This window comes from Sardina pilchardus, chromosome 13 (assembly GCF_963854185.1).
Source record: "Sardina pilchardus chromosome 13, fSarPil1.1, whole genome shotgun sequence".
Taxonomy (NCBI): Eukaryota; Metazoa; Chordata; class Actinopteri; order Clupeiformes; family Clupeidae; genus Sardina; species Sardina pilchardus.
In genome coordinates, this window is record NC_085006.1 from 13,643,941 (window position 1) to 13,661,047 (window position 17,107).

General features: G+C 41.9%; 1 protein-coding gene across 3 annotated transcripts; it reads left to right on the forward strand.

Annotated features, from left to right (window-relative positions):
- Positions 1 to 3,245: 3,245 nt before the first annotated feature.
- akt2 (v-akt murine thymoma viral oncogene homolog 2) lies at positions 3,246 to 17,067 on the forward strand. 3 transcript variants are annotated; one of them, XM_062553225.1, is made up of 14 exons: positions 3,246 to 3,388; positions 6,345 to 6,512; positions 6,658 to 6,786; positions 7,437 to 7,548; positions 7,763 to 7,907; positions 8,037 to 8,168; positions 8,276 to 8,341; positions 8,456 to 8,524; positions 8,718 to 8,840; positions 9,071 to 9,199; positions 9,905 to 10,119; positions 10,514 to 10,601; positions 10,715 to 10,817; positions 14,905 to 17,067. In XM_062553225.1, exons 2-14 carry the CDS (start codon positions 6,467 to 6,469, stop codon positions 14,982 to 14,984), a joined length of 1,437 nt encoding a protein of 478 aa, XP_062409209.1. In that variant the 5' UTR covers positions 3,246 to 3,388; positions 6,345 to 6,466; the 3' UTR covers positions 14,985 to 17,067. The 3 variants fall into 3 exon arrangements, with proteins under 3 accessions (XP_062409209.1, XP_062409208.1, XP_062409210.1); XM_062553224.1 differs by having other exon boundaries at positions 3,275 to 3,699; XM_062553226.1 differs by lacking the exon at positions 3,246 to 3,388 and adding an exon at positions 5,108 to 5,401.
- Positions 17,068 to 17,107: the final 40 nt, after the last annotated feature.

The following is a 17,107-nucleotide window of genomic DNA, read 5'->3' on the forward strand; positions in this document are numbered from 1 at the left end:
TGGTTTGGTTACATTTTTATCATTATTATTATTATTGTGGTAGGAACAATTCATGATTTGTGATGGCCTACCCAAAAACATGGATAGTCTTTCATTAAGACCGATAGTCCAGGCAAAGTGAGGTCTGGAGGAATTTAATTTCACATTTTCACATACAGTAATATTTAAATTACTGATCTAAACACCATAAAAGTCCATGAAAATCCATTCGGTGGAAATATGTCAAAAATATCTAAATATGAACCTGTAATTACAATGTCGTAGAATAAGCATTCTTAAGAATATCTGATCCCATCCAGAGAAGGCTCTGACCCCATCTAACCTAAAATGTTAAGATAGTTCATTGTAGGGGAACTTTTTTTCAGTCAGGACATTGCTCAGGCTTATTTCAGACTGGTTTGTTGCAATCAATGGAAATGGTTGTTGAGTCTTTAAATAGAGCCAGTGTGTTTTTTTGCATGTAAGTGTTCCATAATGTTAAAGCTGTCCAAACATATAGGCCTATAACCTTGGTTCACTGAAGAACATGAGACATTGGGTGCATTTCATGCAGCGTTTATACGTCCTCCCTCGCTCCTCGATGCCTCGATCCTCACTGATCTACATAAAGATAATGGGGGGGAAACAATGGGATAGTCTATCCAGTGTTAGTTATAGATCAGTGGGAACGCCCCTCGAGGATCGAGCATCGAGGATCGAGGAGGCATGATGAGAGGCACCCATTAACCAATGGAAAGTCCATCTTTGATGATGTCATCAATCTGAACCAATCACCCATCTAGGGGAATATCTTTCCACAAGGCAGTGTCTGTAAAATATCTTTCCTCTTTCAGCATTCTGAATTGATCAGCAGCCCAGATTCAGGAGTCAATGGGGCAGGGCAATGTGGTCCTCTACAGCGAATAAGTCAGCAAATATGGCAATATAAATATGGCAAATATGGCAGGTTGTCATTCACAGCCACTTAAGTAGTGAGTCAACAGTACATCACAAGCAGTTTGGTGAGTTTGCAGTGATATAGAAATATCATGGCAATAGAGCCATTTCAACATTGGCAAGTGTGCAGTGACAGTGACAGCTTCAATTTCATGGTACACTGACCTATAATACAGAGAATTAAGTATCTGCCCATCGATGCCCAGAATTGTATATATATATATATATATAGATATATAGATATAGAAAGATAGATAGATATAGATATAGATATATAGATAGATATATAAATATAAATATAGATATAGATATAGATAGATATATAGATAATAGATTATTAAGACAGCATGTCAGGTTAAAGCCAGTCCAGTCATTTAATGAACAATGTAAATGGCAGAGTTACAGAATGGTACCATGACAAGTCTGGGAGTGTGGTCTACTGTCATGAAAAGAAAATTGTGCTCTTTCGCTAAAAACACTTAAGGTGTCTTTGGCGTACATAAGAATGACTATACTAAAAAGAGTCCCATGCCTAATCAGAATTATGGTGGAGGGGCTGTGCTATTGTGGGGCTGTTTTAATTCCCAAAGACCTTGGGAACCTAATTGCATGGTATCATGAACACCAAGAAAAACCTAAACATTTTCAGAGGAAATCAAACAATCTCTGCCAAGGCCCTAAAAGGTGGTCATGATTGGATCATTCATCAGGTCAATGAAGCTAAACAAATGTCCAGATCAAAACAAATATGGTTTACTGAACACAAAATCAAGCTTCAGACATTGCCATTGCAGTCCCCTGATCTAAACTCCATAGAAAAACAGTGGGATGAGTCAAAGAGGAGAATGCACAAGTGTGGACCTAGCAATCAGGACGATCTGGGGAGGTTTTGTAAAGATGAATGGTCTTAAATCCCTTACTTTGTATTCTCAATCTTCACGGGGTGTCAGAGAAGAATATTACAAGTTGTTTTATTGACAAAGGGAGGTTTAAGAAGGTATTACAAGTAGGGGTGCCAATAATTGTGAGTGACGTGTTTTTGTTAAAAATATTTATTTCTTTATGTGATTTTCCTTTTTCTCAAAATAATTTGCTTCCTTTCAATATTGGATTTTTCCTCATTTTGTTTCATTGAAAAATTCCAATAAATCACCAGCAGATTGTTTTTTATACCTGTTTTTAGTCAACTTTACCAAGGGTGGCAATAATTCTGGAGGGTACTGTATAATATACACTGTGTAAAGCTCTTGATAAGGTAGGATCATGACCCTTTTAATTGTTTTTTTTGTTTTGTTTTTTAATGGGGTCATTGACATATGGATGATACGAGCCAACTTTTTGAGCAATGTTGCAGGGAGGAACCACGTAACAGTTTCCATGTATTCTGCTGATTCAAGAAACTGATAGGCTACTTAAAGGTCTTATACTGTAACTGATTATCTCAAGAGGTTAGAGTGAGAGATGTGTGTGTTAGCAACCTATAGACATGCCTACTCATCTTGCACTTGATAATAACTCTATAAGATCACCAAGTGTCATGCCTTTATGAAAGAATTGGACTGAATTTTCTCAAATCCCCTATTATATGGAAGTTCAGTAAAACTGCCAAAGGTAGCCTACAGTTTCTGGCCACTGACCTGCAGAGGCATAATTCCATTTTCGACAATATTCCATCCCAATGTATTTATAAGATGACAGCTGAAAAAAAAAAAAAAGTCAATAGATTAGCGAGTAGGCCTACTAGCTATGTCTCTGATGAACTAAGAGGTCACAATCAGTTTTGAATTTGAGAGAAAATTAGTCACGATTTGACCTTGACCGAAACATTGGCGAAAACAGGTCTTTGGCAATATTGTTTTGCAATTTTTCCTCAGATCGCTTTGTGAAACGTTTCCTTTTGAAAAATAAATCTTACAAAAAAAAACAAAAAAAAAACAGTAGGTCTAAATGGCAATAAAATGACATTATGTAGTAATCCTGTGTTGGGGCCCTGCGTGTGGTTGTGAGAGCGGATTCTTAGGAATGGGTGATTACTTTTGCCATGACCCGTGAATGTCGTCTGATAGTCCCACGTCAGTAGGCTGAATAGGCAACATTGTAGAAATATTTTTGCCACACTGTTTCTATCACACAACACACAGTCTAGCAAAAATAACAACCGAGTGCCCGCTTAGCATAACAACACAAATAAATCGGTCGTGCGTCAACTTCATGGGACTTCTGTTATTCTCAGCTGTCCAATTTCTGTTTTTTAACCATCAACAGAGAACGATTTCAACACTGCTACGAGGAAGGCCTTGATTTGCGTAAACGTCATTTCCTGTTTGTGCTCATGTCGAGTAACGTTTAGTTGTTCTGCCATGAACAAGGCCTGTTGTAAGCTGCAGGTTACTGACACAGATAACAAGGTGTGAGGAGAAGCAATAGCGATCGAGATTCCTCATTCTTACGGGTAACTCGTCGACAGTAATTAGTTGAATATATTCATTGCCTGGCATTTTAACAGTAGTCATTTTCTTCTATGCTGACTCGTTAGCAGGCTAGTGTTTAACACGCCGCCTGGAGCAGCCAGTGTGGGCAGCAAAACAGGCTTAGCGGGCACTCGGTTGTTATTTTTTGGGAGGCTGTGTGATCATTGGCAGAGTTCAATACACCAGCTTGCAGAATAATAGCTAGTTTCACCGCGGAGGACTTTGCATTTCAGCCTGAATGAGCATCGGCACACAGTACACAACATTTTGCCAACAAGCTTAAGGAGTCGAGGTAAGGAGGGCGCTTTAGTTGACGCAGAACTTGGAATAATGATTGATAGCTTGCTAGCTATTGCTAGTCACATCGCGGGCTAGTTGGCTGACTTTTTACATTAACATTGGCATGTTTTTGAGTGTGGTGCTTAACTAGGATCATTCGCGTTAGCAACTTTATAATTGTTGTAGTAAAAGAAAGAAGTGTAGCATCGACGATCGAGGCTACTGTCAGTAAATACGGGGGTTATTCGTTGTTAGCTCATCCCGTGTTGGTTAGCTAGCTGGCTAGCGTGTTAACCTAGGTCATCGATTGCATTGTGGCAAGTGTCCTGCTTGTTGTCTTGAGCGTCCGAATCCCCTTTACTTGCATGTACATTGAGTTGGCCACTGATTGTGGCTGTACCTGCACACACTAGGCTACTTGCAACTAACATTGAGGTATGTTCTGTTCATTTTTGGAAAGTATCACCCAGTCAACCCTGGTGATTTGCATAGTAGCAAGGTAGCTGGCTAGCTCGTTGGAAATGTTTTTCTGTGTAGCAGCTAACGTTTGGTTTGCTAGGTAACGTTTAGCTAACGTTAACTGATTACTACTCTCATCAATAATGCATGTAAACGGACTATCCCCCATGTTTTGTTTTCATTAATCAGGTAATTCAGACACCAATTTGATCTTTCTACTTGTACAATTGCAGCTAACAAAAGTGAAAGTGGCTAGTTTGGAAGTTAAGTGTAGGTCCACTCAGGTTCAGGTCAGTTTTAGTCAGATTGTGCATGGCCATTCGAGCAGTGCTGCAAAACAAAGTCGTTAAACTTGCTTAACGTTGTAATCAGCCGATTCTAACTTTATGACCCCCCACTTAGTGAATTAGCATACGTGGTAGATAACGAGTGTTGTATACTTGTTTTCATCTGAGCATGCCGCATTGACCTGCGCAAAACCTTGAGGTGGTTGGTTTGTAGTACATTGTTGAAAGTGTCATGAATTACTGGAAACATGGATATTGAGACCACTGACTGTCATTGGACAGGCCGATCCAGCTAGTGTAAAAATAGATGTGGAATTGACCATGTGAGGAACCTATCGATTTTTATCTCTGCAAACAATACTGTGTAAACAGATGTAAAAGTCGCTAGAACTACATCCTAAACTCGAGCAGGTGTATGTCACGTAGCTTAGTTTTTCGTGAATTAATGTTTTATTATCCTTGATTTAATGGCATGTTTAATTACGATGATATTTTGTTAATTGTTGTCAAGTTCAAATATTTTCTCACGTAAATATAGTTTAGCCATCAGTGTGTTTGACAGCTGTTTTGCCGAATGGGGGTGGCAGATAGATATGGCACTGTACCTTGGGACAACTCTTTGAATCATGTATCCTGATGGAAAACTTTGGCATGCAGGCTTTTAGCCATGTTATTGTGTAACCACTAAGGGGAGCATGACAAGATGGGTATTTTAGTTAGTTAAACCCGACTTCTTCTCACACTGACAAGAAGGAATGTGAAAGACGGTTTGAATTTGCTACTGCAAGCAATTTGAGTGAATTAGTTTGTTGTTAATGCCAGGTGCTTCTTTATTTTAATCGTGCATTCATATCTAAGTGGCTTGTTTGCCGTAAATATTGACCTTCAAGGTTCTTCTTGCCTCACTGAAGGATTGATAATAAATGTAATCCTCACAATGTTTTTGGAGGCAGAGTGGAGCATAATTACGTAAGCTTTTGCATTGTCATTTGTCTACAATGTGTCAGTTTGGTTTTGAGTAATTAAATGATTGTTTGTGTGTAGATGTTTGTCTGGCAGTGATCGCCGGTGAATTAACCAGCAGTTCAATTGTCTATTTTATCATGTCGATTTACATAAGACTCTGTTGTTGTTAATTAGTGATGAATGTCCATGTTGCGCAAGACAAGCCATTTAAACGTGTGCATACTCTGAGCCTCAGAGTTAAAATTCAGTCCCTTAATTTGGAGCGGAGCCAAAAGCTGCAAGTTCGGGCATAGCCCCCACACTATGTGCAGAGGTGATTAGCTGTGATTGTTGGGGTGTCTCATTTCCCTTGTTTCCGCGCACTCTCTCTGGGTGTTCACCTGTTGATGAAAAAGGCTAATGGTGATCTCCATGGTTACAAGATGATCTCAATCTGTGACCTCCTACCGAAGTAATGAAACAGACCACAGTGCCAATTAAAATGCCCCCCCCCCCCCCTCCTGGAGCAGGAAGGAGGTCTGGTAGTGTTCCTGTTTTTATCTTTACCTATTGACTGCCGCCGCATTCTTATTTAAGATATAACGTTGGCTTGGCTCACCTTGAAGGGGCAGGTGAGATGACTCGCAAAGTTCAGCCGCTCCTTTCACTCTGTGTAACTGTGCTGGTCTGGTGCAGTAGCGGACCAAATGTTCAGTAGCACTTTAATGTCAAGCTCCCTGGACCATGATGGTTGTCAGGTGATTCCATACAGCTGTCAAAAAAAAACATTGTGCGATGACTGAGTCAGTTTTCACATGTCACATGGGCAAAATAGTCTTATGCCAGGCCAGCATTACCATGTGTAACTAATTACCTCAGCGCATTCTCTCAGGTTGTGTGTGTGTGTGTGTGTGTGTGTGTGTGTGTGTCCATCTGTGGCTTCATCTGTTACACTGCTTTCTCCAAGGTGCTGAAGAGTGACTGCTGTCCCCCCTTTGTCTGACATCCTCATTTCTCGCCGACGCCGCTCCCCTCCCCCGACCTCCCTGTCTGCCCCACCCTGAACCCCGACATACGCCCACCCGCAGCATGAACGAGGTCACCGTGGTCCGAGAGGGATGGCTCCACAAGCGAGGTAAGGACAGGACGCGCTGCTGCAGTGTACAGGTCAACGTGTTCCCTCTGCTAGGATTTTAAATTCTTGCTCTTTCTCACGGCCATTTTTTTTTATTTTTTATCATCTCATCCATGACTTGTCTATCTTCTGGCATGCAACACAGGTGAGTATATTAAGACGTGGAGGCCCCGCTATTTCATCCTGAAGAGTGATGGCTCCTTCATTGGCTACAAGGAGAAGCCAGAGATCTCCGACCCAAACCTACCACCCCTCAACAACTTCTCAGTGGCAGGTGAGAAGTGCACGACAAGTGTTTTTTTCGGAAGTAAAGTCTAGAAGATGTTGTGCTCTTAAAAGGCATGCAGGAAATGCACAACAGTCTGAGAATGAAAGCGAAAGGGCTGCCACAGATGATAAACTTACAACCTCAATACTTCCTTTTCACATTAACCTCAACAGGTTTTTTTAACCAGGTCGTAAACATGCCTCTCTGTACACAGTGCACACCCATGCAGGGTTTCTTATTACTGTACGCCACATATACCACCCTGATGCCAATGTGGTTTGTTATTGTAGCCGTTGTTCCTTGTTCCCATGATCACGTTCTCAGTGTACCTTACTTGTTTAGTTTATCAACTAAACTTTATAGCTTTGTGTCTATCCTGGCTGGAGATGGTGATTATTAACCATTTAGTAGTTGGCGAGGAGATTAAAGGATGGCTTATTTTATTTCTGTAATTGTCTTTCTCATTTTATGATGTCCTTAAATGCTCCAAATCATGGTTTAGAAGCTTTACATTTTACATGTTCTCAGTTAGTTGTCATAATTTACAGTAAACGGCTAAGGCTGAATATGACCGTTAGCTTGTATTGTACTTGCTCTCTGTACATGTGGGGTTTCACGCCGCTGATTAGCCCTTGTGCTCTCCTGAAATTTCACAGAATGCCAACTGATGAAGACAGAGAGGCCCAGGCCGAACACGTTTGTCATCCGCTGCCTGCAGTGGACCACGGTCATCGAGCGCACTTTTCACGTGGACAGTAACGCAGAGAGGTGTGACAAAACAAAACAGTAGAGGAACAACAACATTGTAGAGGACATATTTCAGAAGGACTATTTCCTTGTTTTGCTGCCAATTTTATGAACGTGCTCACTTGGAGATAGTGTTGCAGTAATAAAAAAGAAAAGCAGTATGTGCACAGATTATCCTCTATCCAATCAGCTTTTGAAAGGAATGTTAAGTCTTATACTGTTGTTTCATGTTCAGGGAGGAATGGATACGAGCGATTCAGGCTGTAGCCAATGGGCTTAAGACACAAGAGGAAGAACCGATGGACATCAACTTCGGTTCCCCCGGTGACAACAGCCTAGAGGGCATGGAGGCAGCCATTGCCAGGTCCCGCACTAGAGTGGTCAGTGACTAACATGTATTAGATTTTTCTTGTTGGTGCCTGTACTGTAATCCTCATGGCAAGACCCTGCACACTCATGCACCTGATCTGTGTTCATTCATGAACGCAAATGTTGATTCTCTGGTTCAGAACATGAGTGACTTCGACTACCTAAAGCTTCTGGGAAAGGGCACATTTGGAAAGGTGATCCTCGTAAAGGAGAAGGCCACGGGCATGTACTACGCCATGAAAATCCTGCGCAAGGAAGTCATCATCGCTAAGGTATGATGGACAGGTCTGACCTTACTAAAAGATGAATGCAAGACTGCACTGGAGGCAAAAGGCCTTATTTTTATTTACTTACATTTGGCTTGTTTTATCGACTTAAGGATGAGGTGGCACACACGGTTACTGAAAGCAGAGTCCTGCAGAACACAAGGCATCCCTTCCTCACGGTCAGTTCCTCGCTCAACTGATGATGGTCACGCTGTTGTCACTTAATTGGTGTTTTGTTCCATGTTCTGTGATGTTTGAAGCTGAAGTTTGTCCCACTTTCTCTTGTTTCTCAGACACTAAAGTATGCCTTCCAAACTCATGACCGCCTGTGTTTTGTGATGGAATATGCAAATGGCGGCGAGGTACTCTTTATATCACTTGTTGTCTTGCATCTGACATTAGTTGGTGGAGTTGGATAATAAAGTGTGTTATTACATGAGATTGTATAGAGGCAACTTTTCCACCTTTCTGACTTTCGTTGTGAATGAAGCTTTGATATGTGGGCTATATTTGCATCTGTATTGAATATGTACCTGGTCCTCTGTCTTCCCTCAGCTGTTCTTTCACTTGTCCCGGGAAAGAGTATTCACGGAGGATAGAGCCCGGTTCTATGGTGCTGAGATAGTATCTGCACTGGAATACTTGCATTCATGCGACGTCGTCTACAGGGACCTTAAGGTGAGCTCAATGGGAGAGACACCCCCCCCCCACCCCACCCCCCCCTACACACACACTCATTCTTTTTTATTAATATGTCACCTAAAATTGTATAACCTATGAAGCATTTTGTTGAAAAGTTAGAAGAAACATTTGCATTCATTAATGAGGTGTTTGTCCACACTTTTTCCAGCAGTCCAGCTTTACTGATGTTGTCTATTGTCTTTCTTTTTCATCCGTGCCCTCTATAGCTGGAGAATCTCATGCTGGATAAAGATGGACACATCAAAATAACGGACTTTGGCTTATGCAAAGAGGGCATTACCAATGAGGCTACAATGAAGACCTTTTGTGGAACACCAGAATACCTTGCTCCTGAGGTAAGCACCTGCAAGCACCATTGACAGTACTTAGTCATTGTGAGGGTTTCCTGATCTCAATTTGAGAAGAAATAGCTACTCATACTGAACTTTTGTTCACAAATGTAAAATATTCACCAGAGTCCGACAAGTAGGAGGTCTCTCCACTGCCTTGACCTGCAATCAAGCAACGTCACCAGCGCTAGTAGTTAAAAGTTGAACACTTTCCCTGCTTTGCCTGTGATGTGTATCTGTGGTCACAAGGAGCCTGTTGTAAATATGTAAATAAAAGAAACAGGTGTGAAGGTTTAGCATCTGTGCTGGCTATGCATATAAAATCACTTCAAAGAACACGGTTACCCATACATTGCCCAATTTGTTACTTCCATAACCGAAGATTCTTTCCCAGGGTAGATGGCTGCCTTTCTCATTATGCAGGGTTAAACAGCATCAGTGGAAAGTAAACTATTAGCTTCAGCTGCGCTGCGGAAAAAGAAGCAATGTTCATTTCAGTCAGACAGACGGCAAATAAGTCACTGTTGACATTGCAACACAGATAGGAACGCTGTGCTTTTCCTAAAAAATGGCCTCTTCCCTTAGCAAAGGTTACCCCCTCTTTTTTCTATTAAGACATCAGTAATTTGTGTCTGTGTCTGGTTATAGGCATTGTAAAGGTCTGAAATCTCCTAATGTTGCATTAACTTGCCCTTGCAATTTAATTAACAGGTGCTGGAGGACAATGACTACGGCCGCGCGGTGGACTGGTGGGGTCTCGGTGTGGTGATGTACGAGATGATGTGTGGCCGACTGCCCTTCTACAACCAGGACCACGAGCGCCTGTTCGAGCTCATCCTGATGGAGGAGATCCGCTTCCCCAGGAACCTCTCGCCCGAGGCCAAGGCTCTGCTGGCCGGCCTTCTCAAGAAGGACCCCAAGCAGAGGTGGGCATGCAAGCGGGCCAAGGGAACCAAGGGGATGTTTGTTACCCATGCCGCTAGTCCTGTCCCAATAATTACATTACATAAAGTTCAATATATGAAAATACAGACATACATTTTTGCAGACCACGATATTGCCTGACTGTTGTGTTTTACATTTGTTACATTTGGTCTTTGTATTTGAAATACATGGACATTTAAGTTAACCTAAACCTAGTTAAATTAGCCTGGCTTAGGATTATACAGTCGTGCATATTGATGTCTCCACTCTTAACTGTGAGTGAATTGAAATCAAGTCAAATATATCAACAGGAATACAAAAAGCCATGTATGTGATGTACAACACTGTGTGTAGGATGTTGATCTAAAATGATGGTGAAATTTTTTGACTTTCAAGGCTTGGAGGAAGTCCAGAAGACGCCAAAGAGGTGATGACTCACAAGTTCTTTACCACCATCAACTGGGCAGACGTTCTTGAGAAGAAGGTATGTGTGTGTGTGATTATTATTTTATGCAGCCAACAATATCTTCATTGTGTTCATCAGTCTCGGCCAGACAATTCACATTTTTCTCCTTCCTTCATCTTCTTGTCCATTAGCTCGTTCCACCATTCAAGCCACAGGTGACCTCTGAGACAGATACACGCTACTTTGATGACGAGTTCACGGCACAGACCATCACCGTCACGCCTCCAGACCAGTGTAAGTAGTCCAGGCTCTGCTGGTTTGCGGTTCTAGTTGGGCCCTAGTTTCAGTAATTTAGTGTGGGCTACTAGCCTGGGTGTTCCCATGCTGCTTTGCACACGATTTCATTCACACTGCAAAGGCAGCCTGGAAACTACTGCCCTAATTTTTGCCTGAGATAGGGGACCAATCACATAACAGGGGGGAAAGAAAGACGATGATGAGCTCTTTGATAGACATCCGTGGCGCCCAATGAACGGATCTGGGCTGGGTTTCCCAGATTCCTTAAGAAGCTCTGAAGTGCTAAGAACTTCGTAGGAGCGCTCTAAGAACGCTCTAAGAATGCTCCTAAGTTCTTAGCACTTAAGAGCTTCTTAACGAATCTGGGAAAGCCGGCCCTGGGCATTTTTTCAAATACGAGAAAATGAACGTTTGGTTGCCAGACCATGTCTCATTGAGATGTGGTTGCCTCAGCCAGGCTAGTGGGCTACACTGCAACAGAAGAGATTGCTAAGGAAGTCGACTGATGTTACATTGGTTACATGACAATTAATTCTATTTCAACACTTCTCTTAGGGGTAACTCTGGTCTCTGAATAGGTTGTATGAGTGTAAGCCTCAGATCTGTACTGTGGTCAATAAGATTTAGTTGAGTTTAGTCTGTAACCATATAATTAATAGGTTACCGAAGGAGTGTCCTTTCTTCTCTTTAACTGTTCTGCCTGGCAAAGGGTGGAGGCTCTTTGTAGCAGTATATCATTCGATGCTGTCTGGCTTATTTGATTGAAACGAACTTGATCATAATCTAGTATCAGGTGTGATTTTGGTGCTATATAAGTGCTATATGGTGCTCCGCGCTGTCTGAAGAAGTCTTATTGAAGTTGTAGACTGCAAGCACATTTAAAACGGGCCACCATGGCTTGCCCTCAGGCCTCATTTCTTTTACTGGGTGATCCTGTACAAACCCTGTTTCCAGAAAAGTTGGGATGCTGTGTAAAATGTAAATAAAAACTATGATTTGAATTTTTAGTTGACAATAGAATAGAAAAAAAAATTGAAATTGAAATGTTTCTGTTGAAAATATGATCGTCTCGAAAAAAGGACAGTCGTGTTTACCACTGCTTCACCTCTTCGTTTAACGATCTGTGAAAGTTTGGGAACTGAGGAGACATTGTCTGGGTGGCTGCAAATATTGCTCAAAACCTGTATCATTCAGCATTAATTGTCCCTGTCCAGATGTTCAGGCTGCCCGTATCATAGGCACTTAGGTACCCCCACACCATCAGAGATGTTGGCTTTTGAACTACATATTAATAAGTTGGATGGTTTCTCCTCTTTTGCCCGGAGGGTCCAGAGTCCATCCTTTTCTATAAGAATGACAGTGTTTTATCAATCACTGTTGTTAAGCTTTGGGGGAGGGACTTAGTCATGTGACCATTCCCACACCTTTCTGCTTGATAAGTATGTTCGCCTGTGCTTGTCTGACATGCCCTGATGAAAACCTAAGGCTGCGTTCAGACTCCCAGCCAAAATCTTTTAGCCCATTCAGATTTGAATCGGATGTCACTTTTGAAGTCTGAACAGTGACGGATCACATGAAATCCGATTTTTGCAAAACGGATCCAAACCACATCCAGGAGGTAGTTTCATATCGCATTCGTATCGGATATGGGCAGATATGTCTCCGTCTGAACAGCTCCCAACACTCCGTGTCCGTGACGTGACGCGCGTGGCCGCCCACCTATTTCGATTTGTGGAGCAACGTACGGCTATGTCTTTTGACCATGTTATATTAAAATTTTACTTAACAATACCCAATGCTAAATAGTGCATTATACAGTCTCTGCTCTGTTTCTATGGAAGTGGCTTGTTTTTTGTTGCTACAGCAACCTGTCAGATCTGTTACTAATGTGGCCCAGTCTGAACAGAGCCATATCCGATTTGGACACTTGCTAAAGGCAGTGTGAACAGTCAGCCCTAAAAATCGGATATGAGAAGGAAACAGATTTGAATCAGATTCGTCTGCAGTCTGAACGCGGCCGAAGTGTTGAAATGCATTGGCATGTAGCCAATTTTGTATTAAAGGCTTTTTACTTAAAGGAATAATTCGGAATTTTGGACACAGGACCTCATTTCCAACTTTGCCGAGGTGATATAAATCGGTGGAGACTAATTTTATCGCGTGTAACCCCTTCCTTAAAGGGATAATCCGGAGTGAAATGCACTTTAGATCAATTTTTCGGACTATTGGGAGTACATACGTTGAGTTGACACCAAAATCATGTCATTCGGATGTATTTTGAGAAAGTTCGAGTTCACCGTTTTTAGCCAAAACTCGTTAGCCTGTAAGTGACCGGGGCAGGTCCTTTCGCCACTACAAAACGCTATTTTTATACCTCTTCTACTGTTCCAAACAACACTACACTTACGTGGTAGTGAGTAGAGGGTCCCTAAAGCCAAACCGAAGTATCCCCACGTCTTTATGTGGTCGGATAGAGAGTCCAGAATGAATTTAATCGAGTCAGTACCTTCCGGAAATGTCACTGCGGCAGCTGCGCAACGCTTCAACAACACTTTACTAACATTTCCGGAAAGGTACTGACTCGATTAAATTCATTCTGGACTCTCTATCCGACCACATAAAGACGTGAGGATACTTCGGTTTGGCTTTAGGGACCCTCTACTCACTACCACGTAAGTGTAGTGTTGTTTGGAACAGTAGAAGAGGTATAAAAATAGCGTTTTGTAGTGGCGAAAGGACCTGCCCCGGTCACTTCCAGGCTAACGAGTTTTGGCTAAAAACGGTGAACTCGAACTTTCTCAAAATACATCCGAATGACATGATTTTGGTGTCAACTCAACGTATGTACTCCCAATAGTCCGAAAAATTGATCTAAAGTGCATTTCACTCCGGATTATCCCTTTAAGTTGCAGCGTTCCCCTTTGCTAAACTGGTTCTGAGCTAACGCATTTCAACGGTAACATCCAAACAGTCTTACTCACTCCACAGCACACCCGAGACAAGTAAATTAAAACGTCAGACTATCGATGTACATATCCGTGTTGATAGAATAATTTTAGAAATAAAACTAACCTTGCAACTCAATGATTTATTACATTTTGAGGGACTAGTTTCTCAATATCAATCCGCTACTGCCATACAGGGAACAAATTAGGCTATTGCAATGCGATGCAAGGTTCTAACATTGTTCTATCAACACAGACATGTGCATCGATAGTCTGTCGTTATAATTTATTTGTTTCGGGTATTCTTTGGAGTGGATTAAGACTGTTTTCAGTGGCAGGCTGGATGTTACCGTTGACTTGCGTTATCTCGGCACCAGATTAGCAACAAATGAACGCTGCAATTTAAGGAAGGGCAGAAATTCACTGAAAATGGTCTCCACCGACCTATATCACCCCGACTAAGTTAGAAATGAGGTCCTATGTCCAAAATTCCGAACTATCCCTTTAATAGGAGTGCCTCAATTTTTCTGTTTTTTCATAAAAGTATCTTAGGCCCTTTTTTGAAGAGCACCCTCAACAAAGATTTTTTTTTACCCAGAGTAGAGTTACTTTCTCTCCTTTTTCTCTGACAGTGTTTCTCTTTGCCTCAGTCCAAGTTTGTTTTTAATGCAGTGAAATTAAGGGTGTTTGCTTTAGCGATGCACAACTTTTACAGTTTTTAGTTGCCCCCATCCCAACTTTTTTTGAGACCTGTTGCTGGTATCAAATTGCACATACTTTTCATGAGTCAAATGTGTCAGTGTCAACATGTTTTTTTTTCTTGCAAATATAAATATGGGTTTACGAGATTTGCAGATTTTCACATTCTAATTTTGTTAACATTTTACAGTGTCGCAACTTTTAAGGAAACAGGGTTGTACTTTCAAGCACTTCCTTGTGCTTCAGCTTGGATTAGCTTCAGAGTGTTGTTATGGACACTATTGATCTCCATTTGGTTCACATTTCATAATGGTTTCACTCCATATTTTTGTAATAATGCATATCAGCCCCGGGCAAAGCCAATGTCTGCACTGAAATGGTTTGTATTACATTACAATGGCAGTCTTTGACCACACACCTGCGTCCCTTCCCTTCTACAGATGACAGCCTGGACACTGAGGACCCGGACACGCGCACGCACTTCCCACAGTTCTCCTACTCCGCCAGCATAAGGGAGTGAGCCGCCCTCCCCCCTCCTCCCCCTCCCTCTCTCGCCCCCAACCAGCAGAAAGGATGCAACAGCGACACGTATACTAACTCTTGGACACACGAATGCCCACACACACACACACAAACACACATACACACATACATACCGACAAACAAATGTACTTAAATCAAACATCCATGCACCAGCAGATACTGTAAAAGAAGCAGGTCTCTTTGCGGATTTGATATCGTAGCAGTGACGGACTTAAGCCGACAAGGAAGGGTGGGGGGGAAGAGGGGTTGGCTGCGTTCAGAGCGCCTCTGAACAGGCCACTTGCCTTACCCGACACTACACACAGTGCACCATGACAGCCATACCAACGCTTCACCACCTGTCAGGTAAAGAGGAGAAAACCAAACTTGAGCACCAGCGGGTTGCATGACGCACACTGGAACACACGCTGAAGCACATCCTCACACGTATAGACACAAACACACACACACACACACACATAGACACGTACACAAGAGAGTCCTCCCCTGGACCACCTGCACTCTCCCCGGCCAATCGAGTGAAGATTAGATGATGTGCATACTTGTCTGGGATGGGAGGACACGAGCAAAATACTTAAAAAGAAAAAAAAAACATTTCCCCCTGATTGTTACAGTTTTCTTTTCTTTTTTTTAAAAGAAAGCCATATTTCTGCAATTTTTACAAGTGCTCTTTCTGGATTTAGCTGTTACCAATAGTGTTGAACTGTTCCTGCAGAGGGTGAAACGGAGAGAGAGATGGTGAGAATTTGGGGAGGGATGTGTTAGAAGAATATTGGTGAGAGTAGTCACAGCTCTATATGATCGTGTGTGTGTGTGTCCGGATGTACGTGTGTGTGTGTGTGTCTGTGTACGTGTACTTCTGTATGTTCTTCATTTGAAAAAAAAAATGTCTGAAAGTGTGTTGTGCTCTATCTTAAGGAGTGCAAGAGAGAATGTGATGGATCAGTGCGAGACTGAGTGTGTCAAAGTGAGTGAGTGTGTGTGTGTGTGTGTGTGTGTGTGGGTGCGCATGTGTGTGTGACAGAGAATGAGTGTGAAACATTCGTCACAGATCCACATCTTAAAGTGTGTCTTTTCATCTTTTTGATTTTGTATATGGGCATAACAGTACAAGATGGAATCAGGGGTGGGGAATGGGGGACAGGACACATCTAGATGTGACGTTAGCGCTTTAAAGGGAAGAGGGAGAGAGCTGGAGCTCTTTGGGAGGGGATGAGAACCCTCCGCAAGAGCAGAAGCCTGGGTCCCCGTGTAGAGGGGTGGGAGGGGTGGGTGGGTAGGGGTGGTCACAAAGACCCATGTCCAGAACCATGTCCACTCGCAAGTGTTAGAATAGCATTTGTCCCTTTAACTACTTGCCCATGGAAATGAATGAGTATTAAATATGAGTTGATTTGTTTAATCATCTGTATAATTTTGGAGGCATTGCTGTAAAGAGATTTGGGGGAAAAAATGAAAATCCAAGGAAAGAAAAATATAAGAATCCAAGGAGAGAATATGAGAATCTCAATGACCCAACTGACCCTATTTAAATGACGAATGCTCGCCCGAATAAATTGCCTGTACTTGGGTAATGTGGCCAAGTTTGACTGATGCCGAGGAATAGATGGAAATAGGCACTTAAAATTCAGAGACACCATCATTAAAATGCCTTTTGTTTTTGTCTCTTTCTTTTCTTTTCTTTTCTTTTTTTTTTGGACTTGTAGTTAGCATAAACCCTCAAACAGGAAGTGAGAGAGGGCAAGTCAAGTGCTTCCTGCTTTTAGTGTGTATTTAAGTGTGTCCACCATTGCTGAAAGATAATTTCTTTTCAGGTGAGTCACAGTTTCTACACACTGTAAGGTAGTGTGATGTGTTAAAAATAAATGGTTTTGCCCTTTTCCAACAAGATGTTTCAGTCAGGGAACATCATCAACTTTTTTTTCTGTTTCGATTATTTTATTTTGATCTGATTTGTTTTTGCTCATCGTTTTGTTCACCCGCTCCCTCAAATGTCTTGTTAAAATATATAAATATATATATAAAAATATATATATATATTAAAATAGTGAAAAAATGTATATCCTCCATTGTCTTTTTCTTTCATTTCAGTCATAATTT

Excerpts from the sequence above, each read along its gene's own strand:
- akt2 (XM_062553225.1), top strand. The coding sequence starts at position 6,467 with ATGAACGAGGTCACCGTGGTCCGAGAGGGATGGCTCCACAAGCGAG. Across the intron at positions 8,169-8,275 it reads AGGAAGTCATCATCGCTAAG|GATGAGGTGGCACACACGGT; the intron begins GTATGATGGACA and ends TATCGACTTAAG. Across the intron at positions 10,602-10,714 it reads CAGACGTTCTTGAGAAGAAG|CTCGTTCCACCATTCAAGCC; the intron begins GTATGTGTGTGT and ends CTTGTCCATTAG.